The sequence below is a fragment of the Salvelinus alpinus genome, chromosome 17 (genome assembly GCF_045679555.1).
Source record: "Salvelinus alpinus chromosome 17, SLU_Salpinus.1, whole genome shotgun sequence".
In the NCBI taxonomy this organism is placed as follows: domain Eukaryota; kingdom Metazoa; phylum Chordata; class Actinopteri; order Salmoniformes; family Salmonidae; genus Salvelinus; species Salvelinus alpinus.
Window position 1 is genome coordinate 30,789,778 of NC_092102.1, and position 22,134 is coordinate 30,811,911.

Below are 22,134 nucleotides of genomic sequence, written 5' to 3' on the forward strand. Positions count from 1 at the left end.
GCACCCATGACCAGTTCGGAAACCAGATTGCATAGCGGAGAAGTTACGGTGGGATTCGAAATGTTCGGTGATCTGTTTGTTAACTTGGCTTTTGAAGACTTTAGAAAGGCAGGGCGGGATGGATATAGGTCTGTAACAGTTTGGGTCTAGAGTGTCACCACCTTGAATAGAGGGATGACCGCGGCAGCGTTCCAATCTTTAGGGATCTCAGACTATACGAAAGAGAGGTTGAACAGGCTAGTAATAGGGGTTGCAACAATTGCTGCGGATAATTTTAGAAAGAGAGGGTCCAGATTGTCTAGCTCAGCTGATTTGTAGGGGTCCAGATTTTGCAGCTCTTTCAGAACATCAGCTATCTGGATTTGTGTGAAGGAGAAGGGGGGGGCTTGGTCAGGTTGCTGCTGCTGGTCGGGGTAGCCAGGTGGAAGGCATGGCCAGCTGTAATAACATAATAATTACAAAATTCCCAGAAAATAACCTTAATTAAAGGTCCAAGCGTTTCTCCTGCGAGATTCTCACATGCCAAAGGAATAGAGTAGCAGTCAAAGAGTTAAATCGACATTGATTGACTACTATACATATCTTGCGCTTTTTAATAAAAGTAGATAATGTTTTCTCATGTAACGTATTTCAATTACTTTACTACATCACATTAATCACGCAATGATAATTAGTTTGATGGATACCCTAGGCTTTGTACGAGATTATAAATTACGTCGAGATTCCATCTTAATTCGCTGCAACTTTATGGAAAACGGTTTATTCAATAAATCCAGCAACTCCTCTCATACTGGGAAGAAAATAAATAAAACACATTTACAGGCCTTAAGGGAAGTTTTATTTTAAATGTAGTAGTACCCAGACGGAGAATATCCAACACGCGTTATATAGTTACATCGTTAGGGTAAATTAACCAAAAGTGGACACACTCCAATCGGTTTCTAAGAAAATTGCCCAGACTTTGTAGACAGTTTAATAATGCTTAAACATCATCTTTATCTAATTATCCATTAAAGACACCAACTCAAAACCTACTCAAAACCTACGTATGGGTGGTTTAAATTGTATCTAATTATATGCCCAATATTACTTTATCAAATCTCTAGTAATTGATTATACACACATACAATTTATCATATTTTAATATATTCACAGAATCCATATAAAACGTAAGAAATTCTTAGGTACTTACGAGAACCATTCCATTTGCCTCTTCAAGGACTCTCCATAGCTACGAAGCAACTCTCCAAACATACTATCAGCAGAACCCCAAAAAATTACTTTTGTTTCCCGGACAATGACCATGGGATCCTCAACGGTCCCCAATCCTCATAGAAACCACGGCAAAATCAAACCTCTCTCACCCCGTGATATTCTATGATGGGCAGTGAAGGAACGGAACCCCAAGATAACATTATATCAAAGCTTATTATCCAAATTTCAATCATCTGATTAAGCATATTTCTATATGTTACTATCCAAACTTCTGATTAAGACTCATTTCCATATTCACACAACTCTCCTTTCACAGTCACACAATGCTATATTCTCAAACATACCTAATCAATTAGTTGTTTTTCAACAATATTTTAACCTGCAGGAATATTTTCTAATTTCTATCTCAAGGTTAGTTCTTAGGATAATGCAACTCATACATTTGCATCTTTCAATACTTCTAAAATTGGGTACAGGTTTAAAACAAGTACAGGTGCACCTTACTATCTTATACTGTATCATAAATGGTCTTAACTATTTCACACAGATTCCGGATGTTTTAACATTAAATGGCCAAAACTAGTTAAAAAATATGCTAGATATTTAATGCTAAATTACCAAACCCAGGGCATACCTGGCTAGCACATTTAAAATAATTGGAATTCACCACTTCTGAGGATCACTTAGACGGTCTCACAGACACTTTTCAGAATGAGGTCCTTCTTCCAATAGGGTTTCACCAGGTACCGTGCTTCACACAGAACCCACAGTCACCTTGGCCCCACACCCCTACAGACCACACCAATCCCTACTGTGATCAATTCAGTGTCAGGAGGTTGCCCGCAACCGACCAATGATAGGTGTCTTTGAGTCGACTAACTCGCAGATCTTCCTCCACTGACTCGGCCCTGTTTACGCCTCCACACACAGGAATACACACTCAGAGCCTACGTAACAGAGGCTTATCTAAAAACTCGACTTCGCGTTTCGCTCACCTCTTTATTTATTTTTTTAACTAAGTTTGAGATGTGGTATCCACTCGGCTCGCTGCCTCTCAGATCAAAGGTGGGTCCATCTGCATCTACTTTCCCATTGTTCCTCAACTGTAGTGTATGATATATGATTTTGTACCTCTGAGTCTCTACTTTTATCCAATGTAAAAAAAATAAAATGTTGCCTCCCGAGTGGCACAGCAGTCTAAGGCACTGCATCACAGTGCTAGCTGTGTCACTACAGATCCTGGTTCGATTCCAGGCTGTGCCGCAGCCGGCCGCGACCGGGAGACCCATAAGACGGCGCACAATTGGCCCAGCGTTGTCGGGGTTAGGGGAGGGTTTGGCCAGCCGGGATGTCCTCGTTCCATCGTGCTCTAGCGACTCCTGTGGCGGGCCAGGCACATGCACGCTGACACGGTTGCCAAGGTGTACAGTGTTTCCTCCAACACATTGGTGCGGCTGGCTTCCGGGTTAAGCGAGCATTGTGTCAAGAAGCAGTGCGGCTTGGCGGGGTCGTGTTTCGGAGGACACACGGCTCTCAACCTTCACCTCTCCTGAGTCCGTATGGGAGTTGTAGCGATTAGTAACTACCAATTGGATATCACGAAATTGTGAAGAAAAAGGGGCAAAAAAAAAAAATATATATATATATTATAATTTTGCTACATAAAATCGATATGAGCCGGTAGGGCACAATGTTCAGTTTTGTTACACAACACAATGTCACAGATGTCTCACGTTTTGAGGGAGCATACAGTTGGCATGCTGACTGTAGGAGCTGTTGCCAGATAATGTAATGTAATGTTAATTTCTCTAGCATAAGCCGCCTCCAACGTCATTTTAGAGAATTTGGCCGTAAGTCCAACCGGTCTCACAACCGCAGACCACGTGTAACCACGCCAGCCCAGGACCTCCACATCCGTCTTCTTCAACTGCGCGATTGTCTGAGACCAGCCACCCGGACAGCTGATGAAACTGAGGAGTATTTTTGTCTGTAATAAAGCCCTTTTGTGGGGGAAATATTAATTCTGATTGGCAGGTTCCTGGCTCTACACTGGGAGGCCCTGGCTCCCAAGTGGATGGGCGTATGCCCTCCCAGGCCCACCCATGGCTGCGCCCCTGCCTAGTCATGTGAAATCCATAGATTAGGGCCTAATGAATTTATTTCAATTGACTGATTTCCTTATATGAACGTGACATTGTTTCATGTTGCGTTAATATTTGTGTTAAGTATACTTTACAACTACTTAGCATGTCAGCTAACCCTTCCCCTAACCCTTTTAGCTAACCCTTCCGCTAACCGTAACCATAACACTTTAACCTAACTCCTAACCTTAACCCCTAGCCTATTAGCTAACGTTAGCTGGCTAGCCAACATTAGCTGCTTAGCCAACATTAGCTGCTTAGCCAGACGTTAGCTGCTTAGCCAGACGTTAGCTGCTTAGCCAGACGTTAGCTGCTTAGCTAACGTTAGCTGTTTAGCTAACATTAGCTACAACAAATTGAAATTTGTAACATAAAATACGTTAGGCAAATTTGAAAAATATTGTATGAATGCCATTTGTAACATATTGTACTAATTGCAATTCGGAACATATCATTCTAATTTTAATTCGGAACATGTAGAGAATGGTGAATCTGGTTTACGTACACAATAATACGAAATGCTCTGAGACCAGGTTGCAGCATCGCCTCTATCTCTCCCGGTAGGCAGTTAACGATTGATCGTTACCCGCGCAGTCTAGAGCATTCTCAGTCACTCAAAACAGCAATACTTGGCAACATAATATACGTAAAAACAAGTATTCAACAATGTGGCGGACGCATGGCCAAACCATTTTTACAATAATAATAATGTCCTTTTTGCCATTTTGTACCAATGAAGAAGCCAGGTAACGTTAACCACCCAACAGTTAACTTAGCTAGCTAGCCAGCCAATTTCAAGCCTCATATAGTCGCTAGGCTAATGTTTATTTGTAAATGTATTTTAATGAATGAAAATTTTGCTCTCTCATTTTACACTACATACCTTATAATTTTGTAATTCAAAGTCCAGGTTTTCTATGGTCTTCCACACCCAAACAAGATGTCGAAAGGCAGGATCGATCGATTCGAGCGCCATCTGCGGTGAATTTTGATGTTTCTATGCACAGGGAATGTCTTCCATTGTTTAACCTCTAGCTAGCTAGCCAACATAAAGTTAACCACCTCAATGTTTCTCATCAGACATTATTATATTCTGCGAAGAAACGACCAGCTCTGGTTCGAAGTCACTGCGACAATCGCCTGGCCTTGTACATGGGGTGAAACAATTTGCTATTAATAGGCTAGCTAGCAACTTTTTCCAACCTTGTTTAGCATAGTGCTATTCTTGAAAATGTTCCCGCCTCATTTATCATTTCTAATAACAGGAAGTGGATCCTCATTACCAGGGCATTATTTGAGGAATCAGCCACTCCACTCGAATATGAAGGGGCTGGTGTGAGTCTCTGTACAAATCCCCCTCAACCCACCGATGTGTAACGTATCTCTATAATTTGTTATAGTCATGAATATATAAGAAGATTGTGCACCCACTTTTCGATACCCTCTTTAGCTACCTCCAAAAAATGAAATGTAAGATACCATATGATTTGAAGAATAACGGCAAGAGGGATTGATATGACATAGATAACTTGTAAATGTACTCCAGATGCCTATTACCGATGTCATGCCTTATTAATGTTTATTGAAATTCATAACCATTTCTCATATTTGTAGAAGCTTCAGGGGTTGGTGAGTTCTGCAGCTTTTGTGTTGGACAACCTTGCAATTGTGATCGACGGAACGTTGTACTTATACTCTCTAACTAAAGGGACATGGACTCCTGCTCAAGGTTTGGAGCATATAACCATGTCCATGCACCTCAAATATCAAGTTTTAATTGAAAATAATGTGCAATGGTTTCCTAATGTCATCTTATCATTTACTTTCTGCTCATTAAAACCATTGTCCTGCAGTGATCATCACAGATCTCTTGTTTCAGGAGTGAAATCCATGGTGTCTACTGTATCTGCACTACAGTGCTGCTTCAGCAAAGACAAGGCCTGCATGGTAAACTCCACAGCTAAATATTTTCTCTCATCAAACATGTGTGTCACTGTAGTATGTTCAACAGTTGTTTTAGACTGCTGTGAATGGCTGTGTGATGTGATGTGTTGTGTCTTGTTTTTTTTGTCAACAGGATGTGAGCTCTTGTGTTCTGCTGTACAATCTGGGGAGTGCTCTTGAGGACCAACAGGTCTACATGTCCTCGAATGGAGGCAATTCCTTTTTTAACCTCCCTATGGCCCCCAAGGCAACGGTGAGCTTGGATACTCTGTCAGTCAGTGTCATCTCAAGGTTATTTTACATTTATTTGAAGTTAACCGTAGAAATCAAACTTATGCAAAATCATTGAGGTTCATAGTCCTCAGGTCTAAGCATAAAAAGTCAGCAGCACCCCAAAAGCCAACTCTCATCACTCTCATTTCACAGGAATTTATCATAGGGGTATTCAACATGCCCACTGTGTCAAGCATCGTGGCTATGTTAGCAGACAACCAAAGAAAGGTGAGAGATTGACCACAGCCCTTTCTGAATTTACCAAATAATCACAGACATGATCAGTGTACCAGCTGTAAAATGTGTGGTAGTTTTCTTTCCTGGACATTTCCGAAAATCTTTCGGTACAGACAGACAATCACCCCATGCGAGACCCGCTGTCCAGCATCCATGTGATCCAGCCAGCAGGCATGAGAGGCCACCTCATCATCTGGTCTCCACACATGCTGCTCTACTCACCCAACCATGGTACTACAAAATCACCATCTAAGGGTCCCCTTGCATGATGCTGGATTCTTCTTGAGATATTAGTCCATTGAAAGAATACCAGTGGGTGACCAAAGAATATTATTTTGTCTCACTGTTCTGACATGTCTTAATGCCTATTTTGGTTTTCAGGCGTTGTGATTGTGCCAGTGTACATTATGGGAGAAGAGAATGCCACCCTCCCGCCTCCTAAAGTCACCATTTTACAGGTGGCAACAGGTAATATCTAAATGACATCTATGTGTGTGAGTGTGTGTGCTCACTTCTTCATGTGTCATAAATTAGACTAAAACAACTAAATCACTCAGATGTATGTTGTAAATTATACTAAACCAATATGGTACCACAGAATCCTCCCTCTTGTGTATGGTTAGACGACAACGGTGCGATGGCTGTTCTCACCAGCGACGGGGTACTGTATTATGGCAGGGCTGGACTGGAGGAGGCAACTACAGTAAGGGTAAGTATTCAGGATGTATATACCGTACATACAGTATGTGATTAACATGTACTGTTCATATTAAAGGTGCTACATATAGAATGTCTCACCCATGTGGAAGCTAGATGAATTGCAACAACTAGACTGCATTCCAAACAACTCCCCGTTCCCTTGCATCCCATTTCCCTGTAACATGGCTATTTTACTTTCATTTTCATCCACATTGAAAATATATTTCACAGCGATTTTGATGGCACAATGTTTCCTTACCCTATTCGGTTGTCAAATAGAAAGTCTGCATTTTAGAATGCGATTTTGTATTGGCCCAAAACAATTTATTTTTTGTGAAAAAAATAGTGAAACACTATAATTCCACTATTACTGCAGATATGTTTTTGACTCTTCCCGAGTGGCGCAGTACCGCAGTGTTAGCTAAGGCACTGTATCGCAGTGCTAGCTGTGCCACTAGAGATTCTGGGTTCGAGTCCAGGCTCTGTTGCAGCCGGCCGCGACCGGGAGACCCATGGGGCGGTGCACAATTGGCCCAGCGTTGTCCGGGTTAGGGGAGGGTTTGGCCCGGCAGGGATGTCCTTGTCCCATCGTGCACTAGTGACTCCTGTGGTGGGCCGGGCGCAGTGCACGCTGACACGATCGCCAGGTGCACGGTGTTTCCTCCAACACATTGGTGCGGCTGGTTTCCGGGTTAAGTGGGCATTGTGTCAAGAAGCAGTGCAGCATGGTCGGGTTGTGTTTCGGAGGACGCACGGCTCTCGACCTTCGCCTCTCCCGAGTACGGGAGTTGCAGCGATGAGACAAGACTGTAATTACCAATTGGGGAGAAAACTGGTTAAAAAAAAATATATATATTACAATTCTAAAATTCTATATGTAGCTTTTTTAAGATTAGTAGAGAATGGAAATGTGTCTTTATGCTCACAACCCAACCCCCCAAGACACAATGGGTCAGCCGCAGTGCAGCCCCCCTGGAGCAATTATAGCAGGTTAAGTGCCTTGCTCAAGGGCACAACAGCAGCCGATGGTATCTAGGTGATCCCAGCAACCCTCCGGTTGCTTGCTCACTGCGCACCGGATTTTACAGAGCTGGGATTCAAACTGGCATTTCTCCGGTTGCTGGGCCGCTTGGCTACCTACCACCCCCACAGGCTACCTGCCACCCTCACAATGTTGTGCAACTGCTTTCATTTAGTGCAACTCAATTGCAACTGCTTCAACTTCAAGTTCTGAAATCCCTTTAGTGGTAGTGAGATCTTCTGAGGCCTGACCAGTGTTGTTATAGATACTGTATACACTGTAGGCCTGTATATTACACATGTAATATGTCCAATCCAAAACGCATCTTTTGATCAATGGGTAAAATAATGCCAAATATGCTAATTGTGTAGATACTCCTCTAAGAAAACCAATGCTCCAAACCTATGTCTCTATCATAATAAGTTGAAAAGTTATTGGAGTTTTTAGCCTTGTAGGATGGCCAGAAGTATAGTGATTAAATCAATGGAGGCCAGAGAAAAAAAGTGGCTAAAAATCAGGGAAATACCATTGCGTCAGCTAGACTGGATGCTGTGCTAGAATTACAGCTAACTGACAGGCTCACAGTTGAACTCATCGTCTTTCTTCTCGAATCCGGAGGACATAAAACAATATAGAGGTAAGATGGATATAGATTTTGAGACATGAAGTGTATTATTGTCATATTTTAATACACGCTTTTAATATTAATGCGAAATGTCTGTTATTTATTTGAATAAGTCTCTAAAAAAACAAGCATATCTTTGTGAAATGTCAACGGAGCACTGAGTACCGCAATAATTTTATTTTCAAAGCCTTTTACATTTAATTCAGCGTGTGTTATGCTAATTTAGCTTTTTGGGACCCACGGAAATTACTTTGCAGACGTGTGTTAGGTTACGAAATCTGACTTTTTGGATATAATGTTAATGATATGTTAGAGAAATACCCCACTTAACAAGTCAGAACATATTTGTCTTAGTAAAAATTTATTTCATAACATACGGGAGTTACTTTTTTTTATTACCTTTATTTAACTAGGCAAGTCAGTTAAGAACAAATTCTTATTTTCAATGACAGCCTAGGAACAGTGGGTTAACTGCCTGTTGAGGGGCAGAACGACAGATATGTACCGTGTCAGCTCGGGGATTTGAACTTGCAACCTTTTGGTTACTAGTCCAACGCTCTAACCACTAGGCTACCCTGCCGCACCATGACCATTTCATGACCAAAGCTCGTTTTCACCCACACTGGGCAGAGTGGGTGAACTCCTTATGTATTATTGTACCAAATGATATCTATGGTCCTGACTGGATAGATAAGTCCACTGTCAGTAACAGAGAGCTGTCCTGTATTATAATGTATTGTACTATCCTGTGTCTGCCTGCCTGTTTCAGTTTGCGTCTGTCATTGACCTGTCCAAGGACAACCTAATGCTGTTCAGTGACTATGGGGACCTGATGATGATCCAAGCCCGTGAGGACCAGCTGCTCGGAGGGGTGGACTTTGACCATAAGGTTATCATTGTCCAGCAGGAGCTAACACGTACCACACCACCCGTTCAGTCCTGCCCAGTGAGTGAAGATAAACTACATGACAAATGACGCATCACATTCTCTATGTAGAGAGACAAAACAAATGTAAAATCTGCAAATTACACCCTATTCCCCAACATACAGTACCAGAGATCTTTCTGCCGTAGAAACCCCTGGGCGGGCTGCCTAAGCCTTTTTTTTTTCGGGAGTACTGTAAAAAAAGAAAAAATTATTTGAAATACATTTTTGGGATGGAAAACACCTTCAGTGTAAACCTAAACGACTAAAACCAAATATAAAGTATGTAGAAAAGATAATGGACCTATATATTTTTAAATAATCACCAAGATAAAAGCTAAACAGTCAGGAGAATTGAGAATTCCAAAAACAATTAATTTAACATTAAAGATTTTGTTATTAAGTTTGAGCAACAGAACACAGCATTAGCCATGTCAAAATGCATAGAATCTGTGGAAATTAGCTCTAAAACTGCAAAATGTTGTCTTGGCTCCATGGCAAAATGTGTACAATTGCAGGAAATTAACTTTAAAAATGATTTTTTTTAAATCTCAGATCCATGGAGAAAAGCTAAAATTGTTATAACCCCCCCCCCCCCCCCCCCACCAAAATGGAGATCTCAAAAATGTTATCCAAAATTTGGCAGGAGCTACCGCGCCCATTGCCACGCCCTCTGCCACCCCTCCGATCCAGAAAAAACCCTGGTTACGTTACCAGCAAACTATTTTAATCAGATTAGAGATACTTTAGAAAAACTAGATTACTTCTTAGATTACTTTTCAATTAAGAAAGGATGTTTGAGATAAAAAAAATATATATATAAATTATGACAGCCTTAGCCATAGCAAAGTGCATAGAATTACAGGAAATTAGGTTAAAAATATATATATTTCGCTCAGCTCCATGGCATAGTATGTAGCATCATAGGAAATTAGTTTTAAAACTGCAAGGTGTTACTATAGATCCGGGTTCGATCCCGGGCTGTGTCGCAACCGGGAGACCCATGAGGCTGCACACAATTGGCCCAGCGTCGTCCGGGTTAGGGGAGGGTTTGGCTGGCTGGGATGTCCTTGCCCCATTGTGCTCTAGCGACTCGTTATGGTGGCCTGGTGCACGCCAGCTGTACGGTGTTTCCTCTGACACATTGGTGCGGCTGGTTTCCGGGTCAAGCAAGCAGTGTGACAGGAAGCAGTGAATATTAAGGGTCGTGTTTCTGAGGACGCGTGGCTCTCGATCTTTGCCTCTCCCGAGTCCGTACGGGAGTTGCAGCAATGGGACAAGACTGTAACTACCAATTGGATATCACGAAAAAAGGGGTACCAAATGTATTTATTTTTTACTTCAACATTTCTCCCAGCTCCATGGCAAAATGTGTAGAAATGCAGAAAATGTGCTTTAAAACTGAAACAATTTCTCTCAGCTCCATGGATAAACGTGTAGAATTGCAGGAAATTGATGGGCCGACCGCACCCATAGCCACACCCACCACCTAAACCCCTTTTTAATCCAGAAAAAACCATGAGTACATAGAGAATAATGTGTCATCTGAGACGTAGGCATGATTCTCTTCTCACTCCAGGTGGAGCAGTTCCACAGCACGTTTGCAGGGGAGCTCTTCTACATCGACATGGGCGGCACTGTCCACCTGTCTGCTGTCTACATCCCATCACCTCTTTGCAAATTCTTCCCCCTGGTAAGAGGTTCATAAACTTCCGAGACAGCTCCATAGCACCAGGCTGTACTAAATTCTACAGGGACTTCAGGTTACGAAAAAAAGAAAGTATGGGAACTAAAAATATCTGAACATTATGAAGTGGATATGAACACACATACTCAATTACATACTCGCTTACACATAGAGACTTATACATACACACACACACCTGATCTCGCTCTCTTCTCACTCTCTTTCTCTATTTTCTCTTCTCTCCCTCTCTATTGTCGAGAACTGTTTTCTAATTTAATGTGTTTATTGTTTGTCTATCTTTTTTATGTATTTGTCTACAAGTTTATATAGGTTTACAACAAGCAAGGGGAAGATATCAGAATAGGTGCATTGGGAAATATACCGTATTGTATGGAATACATTTATACTGTAGTGAAGCCGTCTCTAGAGTAATGCAAGGTCTCTTTCATGATCATGTGAAACGTCAATTGCTATGGAAATGCTGGGATGTGTCTTTCAATGATGTTAAAGGTAATTATGCCGCAACTATGACGGTGATACGATATGGATTACAATTATCATCATGAATATTAAGGCTATACGCACTACATGTTACACACATAGACACTCAACCATGTGAATTGGCCGAGTTATTATTTATTTGGACATCACATATTATAGTCTTACTCTTATACAGACATTGTACACACTCACTAAATCACATGCAATATCATACACATCAACCTACTCAGATTTACTACACACATAATATCTTGTCTCAATTTTCTAACATCTGTGGCATTGGCTCACAGGCAAACAGGCAAGGGAATAAAACAAATATTGCTAGAACCTATTTCTTGAATTTTACATATCAGACATTTGAAAGGTCTAGTTTTTACCGTCATAATACCTGATGGCAGTAACTTTACAAGCACTAATTATAGTCAATTTAGACTGAGAATAGTATCTAGTTATGGTAAGGGGTGAAATAAGTATAGCCAGTTATAATTGTAACGGTTTAGCAGATTATTTTTCATGCAATAAAATGCAAATTAATTACTTAAAAAACATACAATGTGATTTTCTGGATTTTTATTTTACAATCCGTCTCACAGTTGAAGTGTACCTATGATAAAAAAATTACAGACCTCTACATGCTTTGTAAGTAGGAAAACCTGCAAAATCGTCAGTGTATCAAATACTTGTTCTTCCCACTGTACATGGAGGAGACTTAGTCAATGTAGTCATCTTGACTACTTTCTTGTCTCTTTCTCTCTTGCATCAAAGGTTAAAAAAGTTTTAATAGGAGACAGAATGCGATCAGATCATCATCTAATTGGCATTCACATAGAGTTTTTTCACGTGGACGGGGATATTAGAAATTTAATCAAAGTTTACTGGAGGACAACTTATTTTTAACTAAGACCAAATAATTTATAACTGAATTTTTCCATTATAATATAGGTTCAGCAAATCCCCTTATTGTTTGGGATACCTTTAAATGTACCTTCAGAGGTCATTCAATTCAATATTCATCAATAATAAAAAAGCAGTTTCTGGCTAAAGAGACAAGACTAACAAGGGAAATCCATGAACTTATAGTACAGGTAGATACAAATAAAAACGATACTACAGAGATACAAAATAAGTTAGAGGATAAACAATAAGAACTTGAGGAACTTATTCAAGAACAATCTAATGTGATCTATTACAAAAGTAAACTGGATTGAATATGGCGAAAAATGCACAAAATTCTTCCTGAATCTCCAGTACAGGAACACTAACAAAAATAATTTGCAGAAACTCGTTACTGAAGACGGAGTCATCTATGATTCTCCAAATTATATTTTAAAAGAGGAAGCTAATTATTTTAGGCAGATGTTCTCTTTTCCATCTCATCCTCTCCCACTGAATGAAGATGAAAATAAGGATTTATTTCCAAATAATATAAAAAATTGAAAATCAACAAACGTACAGAAAGATCAGTGCGAAGGCCAAATTACATAGGAAAAACTTTTTGGGGCTATTAAATCCTTTCAGTCTGGAAAAACCCCAGGGCTTGATGGCATACTGGTAGAGGTATATCAAGCCTTTTTTAATATACTAAAAGCTCCATTGTTACATTTACATTTACATTTAAGTCATTTAGCAGACGCTCTTATCCAGAGCGACTTACAAATTGGTGCATTCACCTTATGACATCCAGTGGAACGGCCACTTTACAATAGTGCATCTAAATCTTTTAAGGGGGGGGGAGTGAGAAGGATTACTTTATCCTATCCTAGGTATTCCTTAAAGAGGTGGGGTTTCAGGTGTCTCCGGAAGGTGGTGATTGACTCCGCTGTCCTGGCGTCGTGAGGGAGTTTGTTCCACCATTGGGGGGCCAGAGCAGCGAACAGTTTTGACTGGGCTGAGCGGGAACTGTACTTCCTCAGTGGTAGGGAGGCGAGCAGGCCAGAGGTGGATGAACGCAGTGCCCTTGTTTGGGTGTAGGGCCTGATCAGAGCCTGGAGGTACTGAGGTGCCGTTCCCCTCACAGCTCCGTAGGCAAGCACCATGGTCTTGTAGCGGATGCGAGCTTCAACTGGAAGCCAGTGGAGAGAGCGGAGGAGCGGGGTGACGTGAGAGAACTTGGGAAGGTTGAACACCAGACGGGCTGCGGCGTTCTGGATGAGTTGTAGGGGTTTAATGGCACAGGCAGGGAGCCCAGCCAACAGCGAGTTGCAGTAAACTGTTAGACTGTTTTAACTACTCCTATAGAAATGGTAGTCTGTCAGGTACTCAGCAGGAAGGTCTGATTTCTCTATTATTAAAACAAGACCCAGATGGCAAATATAAAGACCCAGTACATCTAAAAAACTGGAGGCCCCTTACACTTCAATGTTGTGATGCAAAAATACAAAAAATAAATAAATAACAATGTAATATATAGCAGTCAGAATTAAAAGGGTTTTACCAGGTATTGTTCATCCTGATCAGACAGGTTTTTTACGTGGACGATACATTGGAGATAATATACGACAATTACTAGAAATAATTGAACATCATGAAACATCTAAGAAGCCAGGCCTGGTATTTATAGCAGATTTTGAAAAGGCATTTGATAAAGTAAGACTGGATTTTATTTATAAATGCCTGGATTTGTTCAATTTTGGTAATTCTCTTATAAAATGGGTAAAAATTATGTATAGCAACCCCAGGTGTAAAATAGTAAATAACGGCTACTTCTCAGAGAGTTTTCAATTGTCAAGAGGAGTTAAACAAGAGTGTCCGCTGTCACCATATCTATTCGTTATGGCCATCGAAATGCTAGATATTAAAATCAGATCCAATAACAACATTAGAAGATTAGAAATACAAGGCTTAAAAACAAAGGTGTCCATGTATGCCGATGACTCAAGTTTTATATTATGTTCGGAAGCTAGATCCCTGCAATATCTCATTGAAGATCTAGATAACTTTTCTGTGTACAATGTTACGTATTGGATCTTTAAAAAATAAAACTTTTACATTACCCTGCAGTTTACCTATAAAATGGGCTGATGGTGAAGTAGACATACTGGGTATTCATATCACAAAATATATAAATGAGCTCTCCACAATGAATTTCAATAGAAAAATTGTAAACATAGACAAGATCCTTCAACCATGGAGAGGTAAATACCTGTCTATTTATGGAAAAATTGCCCTGATTAACTCCTTAGTCATATCTTGTCTATGTTTACAAGTTTTCTATTGAAATTCATTGTGGAGAGCTCATTTATATATTTTGTGATATGAATACCCAGTATGTCTACTTCACCATCAGGCCACGGGGGGGCAGAGTAGCCTAGTGGTTAGAGCGTTGGACTAGTAACCAAAAGGTTACAAGTTCAAATCCCAGAGCTGACAAGGTACAAATCTGCTTGTACCTGCCCCTGAACAGGCAGTTAACCCACTGTTCCTAGGTCATCATTGAAAATAAGAATTTGTTCTTAACTGACTTGCCTAGTTAAATAACGGTTAAAAAAAAGAAATCTCAGTTTACTCACTTACTTATGGCGCTGCCTACTCCTGATGATTCGTTTTTCAAATCATATGAGCAAACAATATTTCGATTTATCTGGGACGCTAAACCAGATAAAATAAAACGTGCCTATCTATATAATGAATATGAACTGGATGGTTTGAGATTATTAAATATAAAGCACTAAACCTCTCTAAAAGCTTCACTTATTCAAAAGTTTTACTTGAACCCTAAATGGTTCTCAAGTAGATTACTTTGAAAAGTTCATCCATTGTTTAAAAATTGCCTTTTTTCCATTTGCCAGTATCATTTTTGATTAATTGAAAATGATACTTTTTTCAAAATATCTATTTTTCAAACAAGCATTGCAGAGCTGGCTACAATTTCATCCCCCTGAAAAGATAGAACAAATATTACAACAAATATTATGTCTGAACTCAAATGTGCTGGTTGATAAAATACTTGTATTTATGAGAAAGATGTTTGGAAAGGGTATTTTGTTCTTAAATGATATTTTAAATGATATTGTATTTTGTAATGGTAGAGTTATGTCCTTCATGGAGTTATCAGAATTGTATGGAAAGGTCCGCTCAATCCAAGAGTACAACCAATTTTTTACAGCATTACCCCAAAAATGGAGGAGGCAGGTGGCAGCGGGAGGAGGTGTGGAACTGGTCTGTCTGCCCAATATAAAGGATCAAAACTGGCGGAGGAATAAAAATAGCATAAATAGGATACAAGTTTCATTTATAATAGTTGGGAAGAGATTTTTGATGTACCGATTCCATGGTACAGGGTGTATGAGTTGATATATAAAACACGCAAGATTCAAGACTTCGTGCTTTTCAGCTAAAATTAGTATAAGGAATTCTTGCCACCAACAAAATGTTGAATATTTGGGGCATAAAATCATCGAAGCTCTGCAGATTTTGTTGTGAGGATGCAGAATCAATAGACCATTTATTTTGGTATTGCCCTCAGGTAGCCTGTTTCTGGTCTCAGGTTCAGGAATGGCTGAAAATGCATAGCATTGATCTAAAATTGACCCTAGAAATAGTACTGTTAGGAGATCTGGAGAGACCGGGTCAGTCAATTACTAATATACTAATACTCTTAGTAAAAGTATTTATCTTCAACTCCCAATCTGTGGATTCTATTCAATTGGATAGATTGAAATTGTACGTTAAACATCACAGCATAGTTGAAAGATATGTGTTGCGTAGAAACCCGATGTGGTCATAGCAGAGATAGATGGGATGGGCTGAGGGTTGGGATGTGGAATTGGAGACAAGTGGGAGTGGAGTTACTGTGCGGGAGATAGAATAATGATCAAAGATAAAAGTCAAAAATAAAGTCAAAATAAAACATAATAAAAAGTATGAGGGGCAGTGTTTTTACAACTAATGCCGGTTTGCCTGAGACTGATGCCGTGCAGGTGTTTGTACACATGTATATACACACTCTCATTGAAATAAATGCATACAAGAACACACACATACAGTGGGGCAAAAAGGTATTTAGTCAGCCACCAATTGTGCAAGTTCTCCCACTTAAAAAGATGAGAGAGGCCTGTAATTTTCATCATAGGTACACTTCAACTATAACAGACAAAATGAGGGGGGGAAATCCAGAAAATCACATTGTAGGATTTTTAATTTATTTATTTGCAAATTATGGTGGAAAATAAGTATTTGGTCAATAACAAAAGTTTCTCAATACTTTGTTATATACCCTTTGTTGGCAATGACAGAGGTCAAACGTTTTCTGTAAGTCTTCACACACTGTTGCTGGTATTTTGTCCCATTCCTCCATGCAGATCTCCTCTAGAGCAGTGATGTTTTGGGGCTGTTGCTGGGCAACACGGACTTTCAACTCCCTCCAAAGATTTTCTATGGGGTTGAGATCTGGAGACTGGCTAGGCCACTCCAGGACCTTGAAATGCTTCTTACGAAGCCACTCCTTCGTTGCCCGGGCGGTGTGTTTGGGATCATTGTCATGCTGAAAGACCCAGCCACGTTTCATCTTCAATGCCCTTGCTGATGGAAGGAGGTTTTCACTAAAAATCTCACGATACATGGCCCCATTCATTCTTTCCTTTACACGGATCAGTCGTCCTGGTCCCTTTGCGGAAAAACAGCCCCAAAGCATGATGTTTCCACCCCCATGCTTCACAGTAGGTATGGTGTTCTTTGGATGCAACTCAGCATTCTTTGTCCTCCAAACACGACGAGTTGAGTTTTTACCAAAAAGTTATATTTTGGTTTCATCTGACCATATGACATTCTCCCAATCTTCTGGATCATCCAATCATGGATCATCCAAATGCTCTCTAGCAAACTTCAGACGGGCCTGGACATGTACTGGCTTAAGCAGGGGGACACGTCTGGCACTGCAGGATTTGAGTCCCTGGCGGCGTAGTGTGTTACTGATGGTAGGCTTTGTTACTTTGGTCCCAGCTCTCTGCAGGTCATTCACTAGGTCCCCCCGTGTGGTTCTGGGATTTTTGCTCACCGTTCTTGTGATCATTTTGACCCCACGGGGTGAGATCTTGCGTGGAGCCCCAGATCGAGGGAGATTATCAGTGGTCTTGTATGTCTTCCATTTCCTAATAATTGCTCCCACAGTTGATTTCTTCAAACCAAGCTGCTTACCTATTGCAGATTCAGTCTTCCCAGCCTGGTGCAGGTCTACAATTTTGTTTCTGGTGTCCTTTGACAGCTCTTTGGTCTTGGCCATAGTGGAGTTTGGAGTGTGACTGTTTGAGGTTGTGGACAGGTGTCGTTTATACTGATAACAAGTTCAAACAGGTGCCATTAATACAGGTAACGAGTGGAGGACAGAGGAGCCTCTTAAAGAAGAAGTTACAGGTCTGTGAGAGCCAGAAATCTTGCTTGTTTGTAGGTGACCAAATACTTATTTTCCACCATAATTTGCAAATAAATTCATTAAAAATCCTACAATGTGATTTTCTGGATTTTTTTTTCTCATTTTGTCTGTCATAGTCGAAGTGTACCTATGATGAAAATTACAGGCCTCTCTCATCTTTTTAAGTGGGAGAACTTGCACAATTGGTGGCTGACAATACTTTTTTGCCCCACTGTACATGTAATAGTGGCAGACATGCACACAAACATATACAGTTGGCTTGCTGTTATGATTTTAGTTGTCCTTGATGTCCTTTGTTTTAAATGTATTTATTCTTTTTTATATTTTTTTTGCATTGTTGTTTGTTGTTTTCTTCTGTCTTTTTATTTTTTCTCTTTAGTTCATTCTCTTGGTTGTTGGTGCATTGGGGGGTTCTTGGTGGTGGGGAATGGAATTAATTTAATTTTTTATTTTTCTTCTTGGGGGGGGACTGTGGGAGGGGTCTCGAATGGGTGAGGGACAGCTATTGGGGAACTGTGGGGGGATCTTGGAGGGTTCGGGTTCACGTTTTTTGGCCTGGTGGGAGAAATGTCAACGTGCCCTTGAGCTGGGCATTGACCCTGGATGCTTCTGTGTGTCGCTCTGAGTGGGAGTCTGTTGGATGACTGCTTTGATGTAGTTGTTGAGCGGCTTCACTGCAAGTATATTGTATGTTTTGGATATTCAATTTAAAAAAAATAATAATAATAATATTATTTTGGCCTTCCCAGTAGCCTGGTCCCAGATCTGTGCTACTGTTGTCATGCAAATACAATGAATGAATCTGAACTGTGTCCTTGTTCTCCTCTTGTGTGTGACCAGGTGACAGTTACAGAGTCTAAGCTTCTGTCCTTAGAAGAGACGTGTGTAGAGGACGGCACTACTACAGAGGGCACCAAGAAATACCGCCTGGTACAACTGAATCACTAGACCAGGGGTGTCACACTAATTTTGCCCTGGGGGCCACATTCTGTCTTCAAAGAGGTCCGGAGGGCCGTATTGAAAATGTGTTATATTTCCTCGCTATCAAAATTTGCCTAAAAATAGTCCTCTATCCATCATTTTGGGAATTTCCTTTGCTCCCTGACTGTCTAGCTTTCATTTCGGTGCTGGACACAGTCAGTTAAAGTATAAAATGTGGCAGGGGTGGTGGGGGGGAGTGTTTCGGTTTCTAACATACTGTATTTTGAATGGCAGGACATTGAACTGAAGCAGTTGTTCTTTATGGAGACAGCAGACGGAACCCTCAAGCCGAGGTAAGAATGCATTCCCGAATGTTCAGTAGATGGCAAATTGGGATTAAGAGTTTTAGCTGGTGAGGACAGTGGTCTCTCCAGCAGAGGACAGTGGTCTCTCCAGCAGAGGACAGTGGTCTCTCCAGCAGAGGACAGTGGTCTCTCCAGCAGAGGACAGTGGTCTCTCCAGCAGAGGACAGTGGTCTCTCCAGCAGAGGACAGTGGTCTCTCCAGCAGAGGACAGTGGTCTCTCCAGCAGAGGGTGCTGTTTGTTCCTGTTGCTGATGTGTAGTGTTTTCTCTGGGACAGTTCCAGTCTACGTAAAGGCAGCCTCTCCACAGTGGCAGTAGACCTGATGGGAAGAAACGTGTCCTGCAAAGACTTCAACCCCCTGGTCAGAAACACAGCCCTCTAACAGTCACAACAATGTGTATGAGTTAACATCAAAGGGACATGTTAGTTTGTCCTCACGGTGTACAGAAAAGGCTATACTATTATATTAACATTGTTTGTTGTTCTTTTTCCCGTTTTAGAAAGCTCACATTCTCATTGGATGCCCTCCTGGAAAGCATACCCGAGTTCTTAAGTGAGGGATAAATCCTCATGCCGTATTCCCTATTTTCAAAACATTTCTGAACTATTCTACTGTAAGATCTGAGTGTCCAAACTCATTGGTTCTTTCTGTCATTATTGTTTTTGCCACAGGGACATAACCACTTGCACTAAAGGCACGTTTACTCAAGAGCAGCTTCAGGACAACTTCTCTTACGTCATCCCCAAGTAGGTTCTGCGGACTGGGCTGTGACACACAGAGCATTGATGGATCTAGATTCTAGACTATCATGGTTCATAGAAATGTTTAATCAACATATGATCTGTTCTATAAAAAGATGCTTGTAATGCCAAAGTAGAGTATTGGACTTTATCATTAGTGGAACATAAAAGGTAGATTCAGCTAAATAGCGTTGCCACGAGCAGCAGCGCAGATATTGCGATGAGCAAGATGCAAGACTTTGCTCCCACATGTTCACACACAGTATCTGCGCATGTGCATGCGTTCGCGTCACGCTGTTAGAGTGTTGGAGGTATGGGACCAAAACAGTGGGGGAGTTTAGCATTGCGCTTCAACGCTCTTAGTTGTTTCGGAAATTGACCCCTATGCTGTTTACTTTGTGCACCTACGTCATATCGCTGAGTCTATCTTTAAGTCTTGCCCCAAGTAAGGTATCACAGAGTTGTAAGAAGGATATTATTATATATATTTGTGTCATGTCAGTTAAAACGACTAGTATTCCTCTCATTATCCTCTTCCTCCTTCATCTCCTTCTCTTAGAGCTGTGTATGACCCTCAGCACCTGTTCCGGCCTGGCTCTGCCTCCAGTGACCTGCACATCTCCTACAGCATCACAGACTACTTCTGCCCCTTACTGGTCTATCACGACACCCCCTGGATACCCTCCCTGGAGCTGTGAGTGACCCACAAACCCCCCAAAATACACACACGTGCAACCCCTTAACAGCTGTTACTGTAGAACGTTCAGTGTAAGAAACCTGTCGTCTCTGTGAAGTGGAGTTCAGACAGACCCTTGATATAACTACATGACACACACACAAAGACCATAGAACATCATGGCACTCCATCACAGAGCAACAATGCCAGTGCCAACCCACCACACAGCCTTTTCTAGAGCAGGTGAACATGGCATGCATAACTACCAGTACCTCCAAACTCGCCCTGACCCTTTGCAGCTGGAACGGTAATGAGTTTGTGGAGCAGGTGAGCGCTGACTTTGTGATGTTCGAAGTGAACGGCATGTATAACTACCAGTACCTCCAGTCGGTCGAGGATGCCAAGTGCGTCTCCCAGCCCCAGAACTGGACCTCTCTGCTGAGCCAGCAGCAATATGAACCTAACCCAAACACCGCCTGGACCAGGAATGTATGTACACATTCTAGAACAATTCAATTGAATTCATACTTTATCACCAGTCAATAATGGTTGATAGGAATTTGTTCACACAGCACTGTAGACTAGAGGCTCCTTGCACTGTAACCATAATCATATAGCCTGTATCCTGAGGGAGGAACTTATCTAGCTCTATTTACCACAATGTAATTGAATATTCATCCAACATATTCATAAACTTATCAAATGTCGATACAATATCCTTGTCCTCATTAAGATTGCATACATTCATCCCTCTGCTTGCTTTGTACCTGGCTACCGAGCATCATTTCTCACTGGGGTTTATCTGCTCTTCCTGGTTAAGAATTATAAGAGCTGCAAGGATTCTGATGGTCCGCCCCTCACTGACCCAGAAGCCCAGTATCAGGTCCTCAACATGGGCACAAGAAACAGAGTCTTGTTTCCCAACTACAACGGGATGTACGTGTTCAGAGTCATAGTGGTGGATCCTAGCTACAGGTCAGTGTGGACTAGGAGGGTAAACAACCTGTTTTAGGAGGGCATTTAGTTACCAGGCTGTATATCACATCAACTGAAGGTTGAACACGGTAGTTGAATCCTTTTCATATCATTTTGGAAAAGACCCATAATACATAGCCAGTAAACTATTTGTATGCCATACATATTCTATAGTACACATTCAAACTGGATTGTCATTGACCTTGTAATATTTCTGATGATATTGACTGTCTCTGTGTTTCTGCAGCTACTGCATGCTGACCACTACGTTCAGTGTGTATGTGTATGGGGCGTTCCCTCCCCACCCTCTGCCCTCTTGTGTGGCACTGGGCATCTTCCTGGCCATCTTTGTGGTCCTGCTGCTCATCGGCTTTTTCTTAAGCAAGCGGAATTACAAAAAATAGGATGGACACACTACACACATACATACACACACACACACTCACAATACATCCCAAAACAGGAAATGCATGGGTTGACAGTGCGATCCTGGTTCTATGAAATCACAAGGTTGAACACCTGTCTCTGTTTAGATGTTTGTTGTCAGGCATCAGGGTCCCACTCAAAAGTATTGTTGTCATTGTTCATGGATGAACACCTCTGTGTGTTGACACTTAGGGAAAACACACGCATGTCCTCTGTGCAGCGTGAAATGAATGTGGTGAGCTGTTCAGGATGTTCTCTGCCAGTCACTAATCCCTGTCTTGCCTTTTGTCATGTTTTTAATTGATTATTTTTATGTATTTCTTGTTTTGTTTGATGAAAATAAAATTAAACGTTTTGAGAAATAAAGAAAAATGTTTTTAGTAATTATTTCA

At 41.1% G+C, this 22,134-nt stretch overlaps 1 protein-coding gene across 1 annotated transcript; it reads left to right on the plus strand.

Annotated features, from left to right (window-relative positions):
* The first annotated feature begins 3,839 nt into the window (after positions 1-3,839).
* On the plus strand, positions 3,840-22,017 carry LOC139541860 (cation channel sperm-associated auxiliary subunit delta-like). Its single transcript, XM_071346752.1, has 21 exons — positions 3,840-3,857; positions 4,458-4,513; positions 4,622-4,691; positions 4,971-5,085; positions 5,236-5,303; positions 5,434-5,553; positions 5,727-5,801; positions 5,885-6,041; positions 6,192-6,278; positions 6,434-6,519; positions 8,925-9,101; positions 10,660-10,773; positions 18,479-18,568; positions 18,854-18,912; positions 19,207-19,285; positions 19,425-19,477; positions 19,597-19,671; positions 20,225-20,359; positions 20,641-20,830; positions 21,162-21,316; positions 21,564-22,017. Exons 1-21 carry the CDS (start codon positions 3,840-3,842, stop codon positions 21,718-21,720), a joined length of 2,136 nt encoding a protein of 711 aa, XP_071202853.1. The 3' UTR covers positions 21,721-22,017.
* Positions 22,018-22,134: the final 117 nt, after the last annotated feature.